We start from the raw sequence: 20,136 nt of genomic DNA, 5'->3' as shown, positions 1-20,136 counted from the left end.
AGAGCCAGCGAGCCTTTCTCATTTGGTTTCCAGCTGCTGTCATTCAGACTAATTGCCTGTGTTCAGTCGTAATTGCATCTGGATTGGTAGACGAGGTAGAACACAAAAGAGGCGATCATTGCCTGACTTGAAAACCAATAGTCACCTGTCCCGGCCCTCTTAGGAAATTGTTTTGTTGGGTTTTTTTTCCCCCTCTTCCCTGGCATCCATCTGACTTCTTTCATTTTCCTCACTTCTCCCCATTGTGCATTGGTGAGCATAAAATCAACGTTTTATACTCTCTTCTCTTTCCAGAAGAACCTACCACCTGTCTCTACCCCTGGTGCATCCTTAGTGCTTTTCACATGCGGTTTTTCAGACACATTTCTTTCTTCTGGTCCACGGCACATTAATAATATTTTAAATGGAGGAGCTGAGACTTCTCAAAAATGACATCGGAATATTTTGCAGTTACGTTTTCACCATGAGTGTGATCAGTTTTTCACCCCTCCCTCTAGTTCTCACTGGGGTAAATCAAAAGTCATAGAAGATTCTTTTCTTTTCTTTTCCATCTGTGTGTGTGTGTCTGTAAGCACAGAGTGAGACTGATTTTGAAATTATTTCATATGAGGTTGCTGTGGTAATTTTTTTAAATGTTAGGTTAAAATTTTCCTCTTACCTTTATAAGATATGGAAAAGGAGAGGGGAACAAAGATTGAAAACACCAAATGGGCTAATAGATTTTTGAAACCTGAGCTATTTTTTCATGCTTTCCCATATTGCTGGGGTTTGCAGGGAAAAAAAAAGAGTTGCATATTTTAAATTCAAAAGTTACTTTTACAAAAAGAAAAATAATTTAAAACAATAAAATGTAGCTACAATTCAATGATAGTGATAGGAAAACAAATGCCTATGAAGAACATCTTTTTTAAACCTAAATTTAACCATCGTTCTGTGAAGATAATTTGGGCACATTGGCTTTTCCATCACAGCACATCGTGATTAGTTGTAAAACTGCGGTTAGGACTTCCTTGCTTCTGGCAGGTATGTTCATGCATATGCAGCACCTGCGGTTTCTTGTTGCTTACACACACACACACACACACACACACACACACACATAACACATAACACATAAATATATGGGCTGAGAATTGGGGGAATGCTAAGCATTCATATCAGTTCCTCATTGAGCTGAAAACAAGTCCGTTGCTCATTACATGTGAGCGTTTTCCTGGCAGCCTCTGCATGTGCCTCCCGGGCCCATCCCAGTTTACTTCTGGAATGTAATTTATAGAGTACAGAGGTGAAGTGCGCACACGGGGCGTGTGGCCTTGGTAAACGCTTATGTGTGTGACACCCATGTAAGCGCCACCGAAATGAGACCCAGATCCTGTCTGTTCTCCCAGTAGGTTCCCTTGTGCCTCACCCGAGGTACCAGTCTTCTGACGTCCACTGCCCTTGGGAAGTTTCGCCTGACCTTGAATGGAGCAGAAATGGCATCATGAGGTAGCTAGACTTTGGGGACTGGTTGCTCTCTCTGAGCACACATTCACTGATTGACTCTGTTCCTTAATTTTTTTTAATTTCATTTTTGGTTGAGGGGGCAGGTAATTAGGTTTGTTTGTTTTTTGGAGGAGGTACTGGGGATTGAACCCAGGACCTCGTGCCTGCTAAGTGTGCGCTCTACCACTTGAGCTACACCCTTCCCCCGGGCTGGTTGACTCAGTTCCCATTTCCGTAACAGTCTGTTTTTGTGGTTGAATACCGGACTTTTTCTTTTTTTCACTAGAATATTGTTTGCTTTGGGTCAGTTTCTCTGTTTTCCCTCTCCGTCTGTTCCTGTCCGTTGCTAGTTTTCCTCGCACACCTGGGGGCCCGGGGTCGTCCTTCACGTGGATTATTACGGAGTGAGGCTGACTGCCCAGCCGTCACATGCGCGTGCGCTTCCCCTGGGTGAGGGGCTTCACGCAGCCCTGCAGACCAGAACGGCGCAAGGAGAGGCTTTAGAAGTCAGGGCTTGGGAGGAACCCAGCAAGCTACTCTGCCACCTCCTTGATGCCCAGAGGAGGAAGACCCCCCCCCCCCACTTTCAGGGAGGCCTGCTCCTGCCAGGCCTGTGCCCAGGTTCCTGGAGACTATTCCATGCCTTCAGCTTAGGAACCAGCATTCCTACCACGCCCCTTCCCGGTGGGCTGTGGGGTTATGGAAAAGGGAAGAAAGGACTCATAAACAGTCCACAAGCCCTTTGCCCATCTTCCTCTCCGTGTTCTGGTTCTTCCTTTTCTACCAACCCTGGTGGTGATTCCACCTTAAAACGCAGCATCGACCTCTCTTGACTTCTCATGTGTTGGTTGATAATTTTCAGTGATGGTTGGATTTTGTTGGTGGTACCATGTTGTACCAGGTACTTACTATGCAGACTTGCATAATTCACTTATGGTGTTTGGTGTGCTGGGAGGTGAAGGGACCAGGGTCATTCCCTGGCCATCCGCCTCACTGTTTAGCACACTTCTGATCAAGTCACTTGGGCTCTCTGAGCCCTGTCTTGTCTCTAACATGGACTGAGATTGCGCATCTGTGGGGAACTCGGAAGAGCAGCCACAGGTGTCAGGTGCCTGTTGCCGCGCCCATCACACTGGAAGCCTGTTTGTTCTCCCTTACCTGCCTTTCCCTCCTCTTCTCCTCTCTTTCATTTGCTGCCTTTTACCCTCCTCCTTTCAGCTTCTTATTCCTGTAACTTTTCCTGGTGGTCCTTTGTTTCCTCTTCTGAAATATGGGGAGATGGTACCTTCCTCCCTCACGATGGCTGATGGGGTCCCCGTGATACCATTTGGTAAATCAGGAAACACTCCTGCAATGGTAGGACCAGTAAGAGTGAACCATGCCATGACTTCAGGAGGCAAGATAAGGTCTAGTTGCTTGGCCATGATGAGACGGTTCTGTGCCAGGCTTGGTAGGCGTCACCTTCAGAATCTCAGGCGCCTCCCCTGTGTACCCCTGCTTGTCTGTTTGGAGAAGTGTGTGGGTAGATGTGGTCTAATTTTGCTGTTTATGTATCTGTGGAGCTGATCATGACTCTGAGTGGGTGACAAGGCCAGTGGAAGCAAAACAGATGCATTGGTATATAGTGAGTAAGTGAATGTGGCTGGAATAGTGTAAATGGAAAACAGCCCTTACCTCTCAGTGGACGCTATGCCACTGAGGCTGTGAGGTTCCGAGCAGCCAAACACACGGCTCGGTGAAGGTGGCTTCTCCACAGGCCTCCTTTACTGCTGGCCACTGGACATGGATCCACTTAGCTTTAGCAGATCGCCCTGAAGCTGGTGGGCTTACTTGCTGCTTCGTCAATTGCAATGGGCTTACATGGGTATCTCGCCTAACTAGCTGAGTCATAGACACCCCTGGGTCAGGGTTCTGGTGTCCAGGATTTCCACCGCCCCGCCCCTCTCCCTTAGGTTCTTTTCTGAGCACCTATAAAGTAGAGCGCGAGAAGTTTACCTCAACCGAGGTCTGATTCCTTTGCAGGCCAGCCCTTTGTGAATCCTGATGGAACCCCCGCCATCTACAACCCCCCCAGCAGCCAGCAGCCCCTGCGGAGCGCGGTGGTGGGCCAGTCCCAGCAGCAGCCGCAGCAGCAGCCCTCTCCACAGCCCCAGCAGCAGGTCCAGCCACCCCAGCCGCAGATGGCAGGCCCGCTGGTCACTCAGGTGAGGGCTGGAGGGAAGACGGGCGGGGAAGCGGCGGGGACGAAGGCCACACCAGCCTCGGAGCAGTGGTGCCTCGGGAAGAGGGGTATTCTCCATCGATGCCACCCCAACCCACTCAACTCAACCCACCTAGAGTCCTGGATTGCAGGTTGGCAGGACTTCATTTCAAGTTTAGGGAGAAATAAGTGCCCCAACCAGTGACTTCCATGGCGAGGCATGGTCCTTGGGACAGTGAATGACACATTTTTTCCTTAGATCTGGAAAGATCTTTTGTGTGTGTGTCAAGGAGCCTGTCTTAGGGACCAAAGTCAGCCCCATCCAGGCCATTGTTACCACCTCGCTCACCCATTCCCAACGCAGACCAGCACTCGTGTCTGCAAAGAGCCAGTGTTGGTGCTTCAACAATGGGAAGACTAGAAACCAGCTTGCTCCGAGGTGGCCTGGCTGTTCTTTCAGCAGTTAGAGAGACAGAGCTGTCCTTTTCTAGGGTGACAGGTGGGAATGTCCCCAGAAATCTGAAGTGTTCAAGGTAGGTTGCCAGGGTGGACCTAATCTTTTTGGTTTTTTATTACTTCTTAGTCCTTGGACAATACTTTTAGACCCAGGAGATCTAACTAACAACAAAACATGAAAAGTGTCGCGATAACTTCTCTTTTTATTGAGTGCAAGATTCTTTAAAGTCGATAGTGTGTTAGAATGTTTGCAAGTTTCAGCATATGATTTCATATCTGGGCCACAAGCCTCCCTCAGGCTGGCTGGTGCCGGTCTGCCTGGCTTTTGGCTTCCCGTTGGTGGCTGGTTCTCCACTCCGGAGGGCGTTGAGGCAGGAGGACCTGTGAAGGGTGGTGGTATGTTTCAGATGCCATTGCCTTCCTGTGGGATTTCAGCCCCCACTGCTTCCCTGTTACCTGATCAGTTTTTTTCCCTCCTGTCTGTCCAGGGGCTGCAGGCTTCCCCACAGTCAGTGCCATTTCCAGCTGTCTCTTTCCCTCCCCAGCATCTCCTGCCCATGTCTCCGACGCCGCAGTTCCCCATGGTACTGTATCAAGTGTGAATGGCTTTTCTCCTGGTTTTACTAGCTTCCTGTGCAGGGCTGGCTGATGCCTGTTGGCTGCCCTGGGCTGACTGTGACAGGGGAGGTGGTGTGTGAATGTCTTATCCCAGAGCATTGCAACCCCTCTCCAAAATAATGGTTTCCGTTTGGTCATCTGTCCATGTTCAGTGTGTCCGCAACCTGGTACCCTTTTAATAGTTTATGAGTTAAACAGGAATTGTATGTCCACAGAGGGAGAAGTCAGGAGCACAGAGACACATGAACTTGGTGTGAGGCTTTGGGAAATATCTTAAAGTCAGTGTCCACATGGTGACCATCATCACCCTATGCTCCTAAGATACAGATGTTCCTCTAGTTTCCTGATCCTCCCATCCCCTCTCATTTCCCCTCCAGGTACTGGGTCCTTTTGGACCACAAAAGTGAGCATTTAATTTCAGGCCAAGCCAGTGAATAAATATTCCCTAATATGCGAATGAAATCCCACCTGGCCTGTTGGCACCAGTCTTGACTCCATTTTTGAGGCAGTCACAGGCGGTACAAGTCCTCCTGCCTCCTCCAGTGGGCAAGTCCCGGGGTTACCGCTGGGAGGAACCCCAATTCCTCCCGCCTCCTCCAGTGGGCAAGTCCCGGGGTTACCGCTGGGAAGAACCCCAAGTCCTCCACGCCTCCCTGTAATCCCAAGGATCCCCAGCCCCAGTGGAAACATAACAACTCGTGTCTATTGGAAGAGGGAGATGTGGGTCATGATGTCAGCCGTCTCTGATCCCCGGGGTGATTAAAATCCATTGTCTCCTGTTATGTTCTCTTGTGCTGGACGGAGAATGCCTTTGTTTTGCTTTTTCCAAATGGTACGCCCTCCTCATCCCCCAAGGACGAGCATGTGTCCTGTGTCTGCCACTCCCATTCCTCAGCCTATCTCGCTCATGTCCTGGTTTCTTTCTGTGGCTTTGCAGAGGGACGATGTGGCCACGCAGTTTGGCCAGATGACCCTGAGCCGGCAGTCCTCCGGAGAGACTCCCGAGCCCCCGGCTGGTCCTGTCTACCCGCCGTCCCTCATGCCACAGCCCACCCAACAGCCAGCCTATGTCATCGCCTCAACAGGCCAGCAGCTCCCGGCGGGGGGCTTCTCAGGCTCCGGACCGCCCATCTCCCAGCAAGTGCTCCAGCCCCCTCCCTCACCACAGGGCTTCGTGCAGCAGCCTCCACCTGCACAGGTGAGTGCTGCTTCTCACGCCCGGGACCCACAGCTCATTTGTGGTGCGCGTTCCCCTCTCTTTCCACATGGAATTATCACCAGGCCAAGCCGTCTTGCCCTTCTGGTCTAGATGGATACCCCCAACCTGCAGGATCCAGTCTGTCCTTTTCATCAGTTGTGCAAAGTCTTGGGTCTCCGAAAGTAAGTTTAATGAAGCAGAGCCAAGTGGCCATGGTACCTGGGGAAATGTGCCCTCTTCCAGGCTCCTGGTGCAGAGACCGTAGGACAGCAGCCCCTCCTGCGATGTCTGGCTCACCCCAGTGAGGGAGGGAGAGCCCGCTCCTGGGGGCTTTCAACTGTCTCTTGCTGCTGCTCTGGAAACGTGTTGTTTCCTTTTTTTAATCTGTTCATAAGCATTTTCCGGAGCAAACCCAGTGCTGTACCTTTACACTCATTCCTCTGTGAATATAAAGGAGGCAGCCAAGCCCCACCCCTGTCCTTTCCCCAGGGAAGGCCGAGCTCACGTGTGCGCTCTCAGGGGGTCATTAATCATATTTAATTGACTTGAGCGTGTAAGACACCACAGATCACTGATTTTTACTGCCTTCTCAAAGACTGATTGTGTGTTACTCTCCACTGCCAGACATCTCTGGGGCTCTCCTGGGTATCCCTTGCAGAATATTGCAAGTGATTACTGTCAAGATGTAAAATGCACAGAGGCGTTTTCTGGTCCATTTTCAAGGCATGCATAACCCCAGCAAATTCCGTCCTAATTATGAAATATTGCATCGGATGAGCTGTTTAAAGTATAGTGTCACCTTCATATCATCTAAGGCACTGCCTTAACATCTTGAATAAATTATTTTCTTTTCCAGCCATGCAAAACCTTCCACCATGAAATGATTTTCACCAGTTGTTCATTTAACGTTGAGCGATAATTAACAGTTCATCTTCAGTTGCCTTCTCTGTAATGTGGTAGTGTCACTGGTAGGATTTAAGGAGATGTGAAAAATCATTTTAAGTTACAGGAGAAAGGGCCTTATTAATATATTAATTATTTTACTAATAAATATTTTAAGGTTAATTACTGAAAAAATAGTTTAGCTCTTTTCATCTAAATAGCCGCTGAATGTTTACCCTTTTTTTTTTTTTTTTTTTGCTGTCAAAGAGAAGAGTTGGCAGAATGTTTAATTGAAGGTTTTTTTAAAAAGATGTCTTTCCTTGATCAAGGAATTTCAGTATTAGTGCATGTGGAAGCAAAGACAAGTCAGAACCCTAGTGTGTCTGCAACAGAAATGCTTTCATTCCCTTTTCAAGAGATTTAAAAATGGAGGGAAGGGGGAAAAAAAGACAAAACAGATGTCCGTGGTTTGTGAAGAGCCTGGACATCTGTGAGCTACTTTGTAAAAGAACCACAGATGAAGGTACAGGATGTCGCCCCTAGTGATTTTCAATTTAGTGAACATTTAAAAATTTGATTACTCAGCTATAGAAGGATGAAAAGAACACTGGAGATACAGTCCAGGGACATATATGGGAATATGTTCAACTTACACAGAAAACAAACCAATTTAATAACCTGGAAGGTCCATTTTGTCTGACTTGCCATGTTTGCTTTCTTGAACGCCCGCTGGAAGGGTGAAGCAGACCACACAGACCAGGCGAAGAGGGATTTGAGGAAGAGCAGTGGGAGAGGTGTTTTTTTTTTTTTTTTTTTTTTTTTTTTTTCAGTTTCTTCTCCATTTATTTCCTTTCTCTCCTAATCCACTCGTTTTTTGATTCTCTATGTTTTAACATAGTCGTTTGAAGATAGACATTTTCTCCCCTTTGGGGTGTCCTTACTCCTTTCTTCTACCCGAATCTCCTTTCCATCCTGATCCCCTAAGATTCCTCTTAGCCCACCTCAGCCCCCTCAGCTGCAGGGGGGATGAGGGTGGACCCAGTGCCCGTTTCCCACCTGCTCCGTGTAACTGGGGGCTCTGATTCCTGGGAGCCGGCCAGTGCTTTACCTCGGAGAGGTGTCGGGCGCAGGGACCAGACCTCTAGCACAGCCTGTCAGGGCATCTAAGGAGGTAGGACCAGGAGGGGGAAAGGAAAACAAGAACAAAACAAAAAAACAAAGCATTAAAAATGAGGCGCTCTCTTTTTTTTTTTTTTAAACAAGGAGTTGTACTCATGTCCAAACAACTGATGTTCACCAGGAAAGGTTGCATTTCCGCTGTTCCCCACCCCCGGACGTACTTTTGTGTTTCATATTGAATGTTCAGAGGAGAAACCAAGGACTGGCTAACACGTCGATGAGCTGGTATTGAATAAAGACACAGTTTTCCCTAAAGGAACAAAATGCTTTTCTTCCTAATAAATATATAAGTATGATGCTCATGCGTAAAATAGTTAATAGTTGTTTTTTTTAATTCTTAATATTAGGAAGTATCTGATGTGAAATGTAGTTAACATTTAGTGGCAGCACAGTTTGCCAGAGGACCACTAAAACATTACTCCAGAAATATTTCGGTTTTTATTGTTACAAGTTGTTTTACAAAGAAAAGGAGGAATGGTCAGATCGCATCACTGGGAACAACACATGCAGTAGGTGGGTTGCCAGATACCAACCCGGGTTTGCTCTCGACTCATTCAGCTTCATACTCTGCGGTGTGTTTAGTGCTAGTCGGGATTACGACTGGGAGTGATTCCGCGGGACTGTCCAACCACTGACCTACACTGACAGTCTTCTCTTGTTCCTGCTCTCTTCCTAAGGCAGGAAAACATGCTACCTCTGTTTCAACAGTAAGATTCTGGTAGGAAAGTGGTTCCTATTTGACATGCACGTATCAGAAAATAAAACAGCCATAACAGTCACAGTTCGGAAACAGCTGGCTGTTCTTACTGTAAGCATATCACACGTGTAGGCTGTGTATTGGCACGCCTCTGCTTACACATTAAGGAAGGTGATAGAAGAAAAATTAGAGCCTGGGAAATAAAAAGTAAAGAAATAAATAACTGATTAGTAAGAAAATAGCCTTAATGTAAATGACCTGATGCAGAAAAGAAAGTCCAGGTCAGGAGGCATTTGCTTTGAATCTTATTGGAAGTAATTAAAATATTTCCAGCCATTCTCAGTCATTAGAAAGCGACAGAAGGTGACATAAACTATTTTTAATGTATTTCCCTCTTTAGACTGAATATCCTTTTTTTTGGATACTGGCTACGTGCCAGTCACTCTGCAGAGTGCTTTGGAGGACTTGCCCATGTTTCATAACTTCATTCTCTGGTTCTTTTAGGCTGGAGATCAGCAGATTTCACATCTTACCTGTGCTTCCAGTAGAAAAACGATTCAAGTTAAATTATCATATTTAAAGCTATCATAAAAATTTATTGCTGTTGTAGATGACTATTTCATTCACTCTTTTTAAAATAATATTTTAAAAGTTTTTTTTCTTTGGTTCTCCCCCCCAACCCCAACAGAGGTACCAGTAATTGAACCCAGGACCTTGTGCATGCTAAGCGTGTGCTCTCCCACTGAGTTGTACCCTCCCTCTTCATTCACTCGTGTTTCATTTAAAAAGCAAAAAATTCAGTGCTTTAAAACAACCACCACTGTATTGCTCACGTCGAGGTCAGCAGTTTTCACAGAACTTGGCCAGGACGGCTCATCTCTGCACCATAGGGTGTTGTCCCAGGCGGCTTGACCAGGGCTGGAACATCCCAGGTGGCCTCATTCACGTGCCAGGACACTGGGGTCACCCCTTGGCTGGGGTGCCTCTGTTCCGCACACAGCCTCTCTCTCCAGCTGGGGAGCCCGGACCTCTTTTCCTGCTGGCTGGGCTTCTCTCCTCGAACAGTGGGAGCTACAGGTCCTCTAAGGATCGGGCTTACAAGTCTCAGAAGTCATCATTTCTGCCTCATGGCGTTGATCAGAGCCAGCTCAGATTCAAGGCTTTGGGAAGTAGAGTCCCCTCTCCATGGAAGCAGTAGCACACAGGCATGGTGGTCATCACTGCAGCCTTCTGTTAACCACCTTGTATCATAAGATGACAGTGTATTTCATGTTGAAAAAAAGTGAATTTCCGGTTCTCATCCCCTGCCTGTTGCACCCTTTCTTCCACAGATGCCTGTGTATTATTATCCGTCCGGCCAGTACCCTACCTCAACCACGCAGCAGTACCGGCCCATGGCCTCGGTTCAGTTCAGCGCTCAGAGGGGCCAGCAGATGCCGCAGACAGCACAGCAAGCAGGTACTTGGACTCTTGTGTCCTGTTCGCTCCTCTAACCCAGGTACCCTGCGCATATCTCTCAGCCGCCCTCCTCGGGTGAGTACCCAGGCTTGGCAATTGAAATCGGCTCCTTTCCCTCCTCCGGAGAAAGATAACGGAGCGTTTGGTTAACTCGGCGGGAAAGGAACAGGTCTGGTGAGGTGCCGCCCACGTCACCCCAGCATCCCAGGCGTGCATGCTGGACACAGTCTCCATAAGTGATTTTGGGGTCCTTAGTGTCTTTTTAAGCAGGGAGATAGCCGCATCCCTATCTTCCCAGTTCATACTGTTCTTTGTTTTTTTTCCTTTTCACCTTAAAGAGAATCCTCCCCGGTTCCCAAGCCTAGGGGACCAATTGGGTTGTTTCTATACCATCCTAAAAAGCACTGTGTTGAGAAGAAGGCCACGGACACAGCAGCCCGTGTCCCCATGGAACACGGACTCCGAGGCTCCCTGTCTCCAGGGCCACACGCCCCACGGCGCCGCTGTGCAGTGGGAAGGGGGGCCGATGCACTGTACGAGAGTGAGTAGCAGGTCTCACAGTGAACCGGTCTCTTTCCCTACTGTGTCACACTCCTGACGGGACGCCGCGCCCCCGGCCGCAGCAGGAAGCCAGCGGGGCTGAGGGGCCCGTGCTAGGGAGAGGTCTGTGTCCTTCCCGCCGACCATCCGGCGGGGCAAACCGCTGCCAGTCCCACCGAAGACCCCAAGCGGGGGGACTCTGCCTTCCGTAAGTAGGGCGTTAGAGCGTGTCTCCCGCTGCTGCTGGTCCGGCCTGGTCCGCCACCTGTCATCTGACTGCTGCACTGAATAGGTGTACGTGCACACATATGTGCGCATATGTGTGTGATCTGCACAGGATATGTGCGGTGTTCATAAGCTGTGACACAAAACGCTCTCCTTACCGAGGATGAGTGCCAGTAACCGCTGGGAGGGCACTGATGCTGGTGCTGCTGGCATTGCGTCAGATGGAGGCACCCCTTCATCCCTCTGTCTCGTGCATAGCTGTGTGTTCTTTTGTTCTTCTCAATGTTTACTTCAAGTCCGTGGGAGAAGAGAGTCGGAGAGCAGCCAGCCAGACTCTGTCTTGTTTCAGCACTGTATTACTTTGGGAAAGAGTATATTTTTGACCTCTGAATTGACTTGACACTTTTACAACAATGACGGCACAAAAGAATTTCTAAGTGTTAGTTATTTTAAGACAAGCATTTGGCCATGTTTTCTCTGATTGTTGGAAAATGTTACTATCTCGATTATTCAGATGGTCACTGCTGTCAATTTAGAGATGCACTCTAGCAACATGTTTGCATTCTGAACTGTCTTTTTTTTTTTTTCCTGCTAGTGTTTATCTGAGAGTTGATTAATAATCTTGTAGCTGTTGGTCCAGAGGGTATAGCAGAGTTTTCCTTTTGGTTACCAGTGCTTTTGGAAAAAGAAAGATGCCGATGATACCTAGTCATAATGATTTCTTAGAACTTCATATTGCGTCATGGTTTGAGAGTTTTCTAGAGGATGTGTCAGGCTCATGTTAGAGGAGAGTTGATACACAGGAATGCAGATGTGCTGGAAGCCACTGTGCCTGTGAACTCTGGATCTGTGTGAGCGGCGATGAGAGCTGGATGAGTATGTTAACTGGCCAAACCCCCCACCACCTTGACTGATGTGTGTCCACACAAGGGACAATCCATGTGACCTTTTTTTACTCTTTTTAAAACACTGGGAGTACTTCAGGGGTGCAGAAGCCACCCTCCTCAGGGAGACCTAACTGGGGGCCACGTGACAACCTGGGGGCTTTGCCTTGTCCCATGCCCCCACACCACCAGGGAGCCGCCACCCCAAGGTGAGATAATGACACATAATTAGAGGAAGGCATTCTAAGTCAGTATCTTGCCCAAAATGGAAGCCAGTGCTTCAGATGGCAAGGGAGTGAGTGGCAGCTACTGCGTCGGAGGGGGTGGGGTGGGGGCCGAGGACGGGAGTCCGGTACCTGCACAGTGTCTGCCCTGAAAGTGACTTCAGGACACATGTGCGGACTGAGGCCTCTGAGCTCCGAGTGTGTGACCGCCCCATCCGGCAGCAGGCCCTCACATCCCCCTGCGGTTTCCACTTCTGGCTGAATTTGCTGAGTATTTGGAAGGCAGATGGTGTCTCCTGATCTCACTGAGACCCACCTCTGCCAATAAAATCCAAGGAACATAGCTCAGAGATGGCCCTGTGGTGGTGGAAGGGACACAAACAGCGACTTCCCACAGGGACGTAGTGGAGTTATTTGGAGGAACAACTCTAAGTCAATGGACTAGTTCATAGAAGAAAGAGCCTCTGGAGCCTGAGTGTTAGCCAGTTTATCATAACAACATAAACACACTTACTAGTTTGGCCTTTATTTACTGGCATGGATGACCATCTGGAAACTAACATGCTGTAACTAAGCCAGCACGCCCACGTTACAGGGGCGGATAACCTTTCATTAATTATTCAAGTACACAGTTTGGCTCAACAGCAGAACAAATCGGGAACCTGGACATTTGCCTCCCGACTCACATGGGCTTCCATGTTATTTTGCAGAGCTGGTCAGTAACAAACGGCAAAGAACAGCTGAGTCGTTTGTGCACAGATCGCACATTTGGAAGGGGAAAAAATAGAATTCCTTTTGGATCATGTCTACAACTCCAAATTCCCTTTTATGTTTGACTTAAAAGGCAATAGATATATATACGGCTTCATTCTTGGCTGTCCCAAATCTTGGACAAGTCCTAAAAGCAGCAAAAAATGAGCTTGTAAAATTCTATATGCTTCCATAAATGGGCATTTGGTAATGAATAAATCCTGGTTTTGGTCTTAGAATAATACTGGTTTCATAAAATGAATTAGGAAGTGTTTCCTCCTCTTCTGTTTTTTGGAAGAAGTTGTCTGAAATTGGTATTCAGTCTTCTTTAAGTGATGGAATTCTCCAGTGATTCTGTCTGGGCCTGCTTTCAGAAACAGAGTATTTTTTAAAGTATTATTTGAAGATAATGTGTGGAGCTTTTAAATTATGAATTCATTATGGTTATAACACAAGACTATTCACGTTATCCATTTCATCTTTGTTGAGTTTTGGTAGTATGTGGTCATTGAGGAATTGGCCCATTTCTTCTGAGTTGTTAAATTTATGGGTATAAAGTTGTAGTATTTCTTTATTTTCCTTGTAATGGCTGAAGGATATGTTGTGATATCATGTTCCATCCTGATATCAGTAATTTTCAAATTCTCTTATTTTTGTAAGTCTTGGCAGATATATCAATTTTATTGATCTTTTCAAAGAACTACGTCTTTGTTTCATTGATCTTCTCTACTGTTTTGTTTCAAATTTATTGATTTCTACTCTTTATTACTTTCTTCCTTCTGCTCAGTTTAGTTGTCTTTTGCCCCACGTTCTGTCATTTTTTTGAGGTAGGAAGTTAGATGATTGATTGTGGGCCTTTCTCTTTTCTCATGTACGGATTCAGTGCTGTAAGTTTCCTTCTCAGCCCTGCTTTGTCTGTGCCCCACATATCTTCATATGCTGTATTTTCAGTTTCATTCTTGTGTATTTTTTCTTTCCTTTGAGATTTCCTCTCTGACCCGTGGATTCTTTAGAGGTATGTTATTTAATGTGTAAGCGTTTGGAGATTTTCTTGTTGTATTTCTGTTACTGGTTTTAGACTCATTCCATTATTGTCAGAAAACATACAGTGTATGATTTCAATTCTTACAAAACTGTTGCAGTTCATTTTATGGCCCAGGTTATGGTCTGTCTTGGTGAGTGTTCCTTTAGCAGTTGGGAAAAAATGGGTATTTTGCTGTTGTTCAGTGGAATTTCTATACATGTCAATCAAATCCTGTTAGTTGATTTTGTTGATCAGATCTTCTATAATTTGGCTGACTTTCCGTTACTACTTCTCTCGGTTACTGAGAGGTGGATATTCACAACCCCAGCTATAAGAACTTCCTGAAGTCCTGAAACAAACCTCAAGACAAAGGTTGCCCCACCATATCCCTGAAGTCCAAGAATGGAGGGAGACTTTGAAATGATTTGGAGCATGTTATCATCTGGTTCCTTTCCCAAATAAATAAGAAATGCTTCATTTCCTAAAAGAAGCTAGAAACATTCCATAGAAACAGTCTGGAAGGCAGAGGCCCCCTACCCCATCACAGTGTGGTCTGGGTGAGCTGCTTCTGTAAGCTTCTGCCTGCGTTTCTCACATGCCAGACATTCAGCCCTGTTGTTTAATGCCAGTAATACGATGTTTAGGTGTGGGTAGAAAAATCATGTAGGGAACTGATGACAACAGACAGAATATAGCAGAAGAGTCTGTGTTCTCAAATGTCTTGAAAGTAGAACACTAGGAGGAGAACGTGGCTTCCGAGCAGAGCAGAAAAGGGGAAAGACACGAAACTTGAGTGACCCTTAGATGAGACTGGGTTAGAAGTGCAGTGGAACGTTTGGTGTGGATTCGGGAAACTGAGGATGCTTCTCACCTCTGCTGTTTTACAAATCCCATTCTCTTCCACTTCTCCCCACTCCCAACCGTCTGCCAAATGACCCATGTTGGGTAAAAACCAGTTTCACAGCATAAAAATGACTGCAGAGAGAAAGGACCCCTCCCCTCCCAAATGCACTGTTTGATTTGACATTATTTGTATTTCAGGCATAAGTCTCATATTTCATAGTCAGCATATATGAGCTTATGGATTATAGCTAGCAAGCATTTAGAATTAGCATGTTAATGTTTGCAAATCCAAATCTTGATAGGAAATAAAAACAGCATGATTCTGCTACCTAGCAGGTACTCATAGGTGCTGAGAGAACGAATACGATGTGTGCCTGATTTTATGTCAGCCTGCACGTGGAGTGTGTGTTTGTGGGAGAGAGAAGAGATTGTGTCAAAGTTTAAATCATGAAATGAAAATCTCTCAGCCATCCAATGTAAATTTCAAAGAGAGCAAAACTGTAATTAAATGTTATGAAATCAAGTAGAAAGACGCCTTACCAACCGATCCACACCAACAAGTGAACATACACGTTTTTTCCAAAGTTCAAACACCCAGGGACCCTGTCACAGGCCCTTTGGGTCACTTGCAGGGGTACAGTGTGTTTGGATTTGCGTGTGCTTCGCGATACGGGAATTTCTATAAATTTAAAGTCCCATCAAAAGTCATTTCAAGTGACTAGTTTTGAAAGTGCTCTGACAGCAGGGACTAACCAGGCCCTGAAAATCTCCTCAGATCACCCTTTGTCCGTGTGATTCTTTCCTTCGGTCATTTTAGTTGCTGTCTGAGTGCACGGCAGTGGAATGGACTGGGGGCGTCCCTGGCGGGAAGGTGGGCTCATCTGTGACACGTGTATGTTTGAAACTAGACCAAAGCCTCTTCTCCTTTCCTGACAGGGAAGCACGGAACTTCAATAAACAGCAGAGTGTTAGGTTTTTGTCTTTTAGGAGAAATATTTCTTGTTGCAATAGCATATTGTTCATAATAACAGCTCCTAGTGAGAAAGAAGATTATTGCCTCTTTAATGTTGTTCTGAAACACATTTGGGATGGGACAAAATGTACCTTAATGGAGTCTATAAATTTATTTAACCTGAGCAGTTGAGTAAACTTGACAGTGACTCCTGTATTTTCAGTGTGACTTATTAAGCAGTCAGTGTAACTGAGAGGGGTTTTATCTTTAAAAACCTTTTTTCCTTCTTTGTTCTCAGGATGATATTCCTCACCTTGACTTTTCCTCTCTTAGGATGGGCTGAGATGGGGAGTGGGAGCATCAGCAATCAGAGCTAAAGAAAAAATTCGGTACATGAGTGTGACCAATAAAAGATGCTCATTTACAGACAGTGGGACTTCCTCTTTTTATCTGAAATTGTCTTCCCCAAATTTGATGAGTCTTTTAAAAGGTGTATTTGTCTAATTACCCTACATAAAATTTCCATACATTTTAATATTTAAAACCCCATTAATCTCTGATTTTCTTTTTTTAGTTAGAGAAAAGATGTATAGCCGATAATCACTCAGAGAAGCAATGCAAAAGTTTTTTACACTTGACAACTCAGTGGAAGTGATTGCACTCTGAATGTCTGTGTTAGTATGTTACTAAGGGCAGAGGGGTAAATAGTCAGAGTTACACAAGGATTTAAGTGTCTGAGTTCTGTTAACATCAGTGGAAGTCACATGGATAAATCCTTGTGGAACATGCTGTTCTGAAAATATTAGCCTGGAAAAGGTTTCTATGGAAATGTTCATGTGTCTCTTTCATTAATTAGTCTAATTCTTCCATTTGCAGAAATGGGAAGGAGAAGTATTAAGCTGGGATCAGGAGAAAGGTTAACACTATTAGGAGCTAGAATACATTAATTATGTTATTTTTAGGTCTGAAAATCTTACAGGTTCCCCAAAACAACAAAGATGGCTAGGTTCCCTCTGTTCCCTTGGAGGTTCTAAAAGAGGGCTTATTCAACGTGTTTGAAATAGTTGCTTTAGCATTTTGCAATTTTATGTACCTTTGGTGTCGACACATCCATTTACTGTGCAGTTAAGCACCACCAGGATGCGGAGTAAAGGCAGGAAATAAGACAGGCCCCAGCATTATGTTTCCTTTGTCATCTGCAACAGAGAGTGGACAGCATGGCTTGTTTAAAAAGAAAAGGGTTGGATTAAAGATAAGAAGGAAAGAAAAGTAGCAAGAAAAGCATACAAACACATGTTTTTTGAAAACTCTAACATCATTCCTGCGTAGTTTTCCTAAGAGAATCTGAACGCATTAGAAAAATCCAAAGAACCCAAACTGCTTGTTCCCACGTGCTAGATTTGCCTCATGCTTTAAACCAAAGTCAATTAAAAGAAGTTAGGCTGTTTTGTGCCAAGAGTAGTCTTGACCCTCCCTCTTGCTTTTCTGTTCATTTCTTGTGAATTGGTTGCCAACAATTTCTGCTGTTACCTGTCACCTAGATCTATGAGTGACCTCATTTTTCTTTAGAAACACTTTTTTAAAAATTCCTCATGGTCTCCATTTCCTTCCCCTCTCCAAATCTGTTTTCTTATTTTATTTTCTATCTTTAATTCTTAACTCTGTATACGTTCTCTGGACACCCCCTCTCTTTTTTTCCTTTTCCTTTCTCCTTATATTAAACAAAAATTTCACTCCAAGCTCTGGGTAGTTGGTGCTTTTCATCTCATGTTTTAGTTGTCTGCATTTGCCCCTTTATTTTAATTTATCAACCTTATTTTTTTTTTCCATTCTACACCTTCCTCTCCACTAGGAGACAGAAGACTGCATTCTTCCAGAGACATGCACAGTCTAACATTCAAATGGCTAAGAAGAACGTGTTGTATTCTCCTCACATAGAACAGGAAGAGTTCCAGACCGTCTTTTGTTCTCGTTGCTATCCCTAGGGTCAGCGTGAAGTTAATCCTCAGGGTTTGTGACTTCATTTAGAAATCTGTAGTGGAAAAAAAAAAAAAAGGTATAGAGCATCTTGAATTATGTTATCTTTATCTTGCTTCCCAAATTCAAAGCTGCCACGGTACCCACAGGAACAACAAAAAAAATACAGTTAGGCTGGTGTTTAAATGTGTCATTTCCAAGGGGTTCGCTGTTACCTAAAAATGTTGGTGTTTTTCTAACTTTGAATAGAAAACAATGTGCAGAACACTCACGTTAAAGGACGCTACCTCCAAAGGACATAGCCCTGAAATAGGTTGTTCTTTAAACTTCTTGCTTTCCACTGTCTTCAGACGGTGGCTGTTTTCTGTAGGGACACCGACATAAATTCAGCAGAACCAGTCAGCCTGGATTCACCGTATTCACCGATTCCAAGTTTGTCCCCTCCCCAGACCATCAGCATAAGAACAAAATTTTAATCACTCCCTCCAGCTCTGAAATGCCCTTCTGTCCCAATGACGGCAGGTAAACATGATAGTTCTGGGTCCAGGCAGGAGTGACGATCAATCACTCAGGAAGCCTTCAGGATTGTAGGAGCCTCGTAAAGTTGGTAGAATTCTAAAGGAGGCACAGTGGCTCACGTCCCCTCCTTAAAACAGACGGGGGTCGCGTGCTTACAAGCAGGGTCACTAATCGATCTGCTGGTTACAGCACGATTCCACGACAGAGGCGAGTCTGCACATGTGTTCACTGGAAGAGCAGGGCGCAGCAGACTTCACACTTCGCACTTCGGTTCCTGTTCACGTCCCTGAAGCCACCCCAGGCCCCCTCCCTGCCTCCATCCAGGCCCGAGTCCCAGGTGTCAGCCCGCCTCCCCTGGCTGCAGCGTGGATTTTGCTGTCCTTCCCAGGACTGCCACCCATCCCTACCTGCCTGCTGACATCCTCTCCCTGGTTCCCACACCACTTCCTGGAAGGCACCTGGAGACTCATTAAAATGGCATTTTTAACGTTCTCCCAGATGCTCTTGCTCTGTCGGGTTTTTTCCTGTTGTTTTTGTGTTTGAAGTAGGTCCAGAACCACTGCACTTTTTATGAGCCATTGGGTGTCCTAACTGTTTCAAGAATAAAAAATAAGTGGCAGAAAGAGGAGTCAGAATAAAGCCAAAAGCAAAATCCATGCAGGATACTGGACTGGAGTGCGTATTTCGAGGGATTGTAAGAACAGGCGGTAGGATCTGTCCAAGCGGGTTTGCGTGCCTTTTTTCCCCCAAGGAAAACAACTGGTAAACAAATATTACTCTAATTACTCATCTGCGAGTGGACAGTGTTAACTGGACTGCGTGGTATCCTTTATAGAGGTCAGAGGGCTTGAGGCTCTCTTTAGTGAATTTTGATGAAATTTCCACCGTTGAGACCAACTAGATCTATCTGGTAGGAAAGGCTCAGTTTTTACTGGGGACGTGAGTCAAAGAGAGTAATCCCAGGACAAAAAATACATCAGAGAGTAAAGCTCCTTCCTAGCTGGAAACTGATGCAATCGTTAGCAAAAAGAGAAGACAGTTATTTTGCGTGTATAACTTTTTATAAATTGTGAGAATGACATAATACTTACAGCAAAGGAATTTGGGGGGGAAATATACAAAATTTCCATGCTAACAGGACGATGATTTTTTTTAAATTTTTGTCTATTCTTTCTGTTTTTGAGCTTATGTCTATGCATGTTACAGGCCATACTTGTACTGGAGTCATAAATTGTGCCACCTCATTAATACAGCATTCTTATTTCTTGAAGGCACCGTATTATTTTATACTTGGGTGCAATCTGATTCTCCTAACAGTTCTTTGACATTGTATTTTTAAAGAAAATTGTGTTTGCAGTTGACATGCATGTTTAAATACAAAAAATTCAGAATAGTCTATAAAACCACTGCTAGGACTCGTAAGTGAATTGAACAATGTTACAGGATATGAGGACACAATATAGGAATCATCGTGTTTTTATATACTGATGGCAAACAAATGGAAATTTAAAAACTCAGTTTGTAATGTGTGGCATAATTGTAATAGCCATGAGTCATTCCGCTCCCAACCTTGTAGTTCTGGGGGGCCTAGGACCTTGCCTCAGTCACCCGGGACCACTCAGGGGAGCCCCAGACACCCCCAGATATCTTGCACGGTAACAGCCATTATAACATAGAATGTTTCCCAGAGCAGCCGCCGCACTCCTGGTTTCCTCCTTTGTAAGAAAGTGTTTGTCAGGGAATAACTCAGGCCTTCCAGCCTCTCATTTATCTGTCTTCTGTAACTGCCATATCCCAGGACTATTTCATAACAAACTGTTGTTACTGGCTTCACTGTTCTCTCCCCAAACAGGGACGACTCCATAGACGTTCCAGGGTATTTCTCCACCTTCTGTCAATTGCTTTTGTCTCTTTGGTTTCCCATTGTTGGAAAACAAGACAGCATTCAAGGAGCTCTCACTCTTTGAGGTGGAGCCCACCTCAAGTGTCTCTGTGGACGGGCCACACAGAGGAGACAGTTTCCTT

At 45.5% G+C, this 20,136-nt stretch overlaps 1 protein-coding gene across 28 annotated transcripts in view; it reads left to right on the top strand.

Annotated features, from left to right (window-relative positions):
* ARPP21 (cAMP regulated phosphoprotein 21) overlaps window positions 1–20,136 on the top strand; it is a 299,973-nt gene that overhangs the window by 242,008 nt on the left and 37,829 nt on the right. For 23 of the 28 annotated variants that reach the window (XM_074345294.1, XM_074345291.1, XM_074345295.1 and 20 more), the window contains 4 exons: window positions 3,508–3,689; window positions 4,630–4,725; window positions 5,697–5,957; window positions 10,047–10,173. In XM_074345294.1, the coding sequence (XP_074201395.1) occupies window positions 3,508–3,689; window positions 4,630–4,725; window positions 5,697–5,957; window positions 10,047–10,173 (666 nt within the window). Of the gene's footprint in view, window positions 1–1,388; window positions 1,489–3,507; window positions 3,690–4,629; window positions 4,726–5,696; window positions 5,958–10,046; window positions 10,174–20,136 lie in introns of those variants that run through there. The other 5 variants (XM_074345303.1, XM_074345311.1, XM_074345304.1 and 2 more) reach the window with 3 other exon arrangements.

Source organism: Camelus bactrianus, chromosome 17 (genome assembly GCF_048773025.1).
Source record: "Camelus bactrianus isolate YW-2024 breed Bactrian camel chromosome 17, ASM4877302v1, whole genome shotgun sequence".
Classification (NCBI taxonomy): domain Eukaryota; kingdom Metazoa; phylum Chordata; class Mammalia; order Artiodactyla; family Camelidae; genus Camelus; species Camelus bactrianus.
This window is presented reverse-complemented; position numbering and strand designations above follow the sequence as displayed.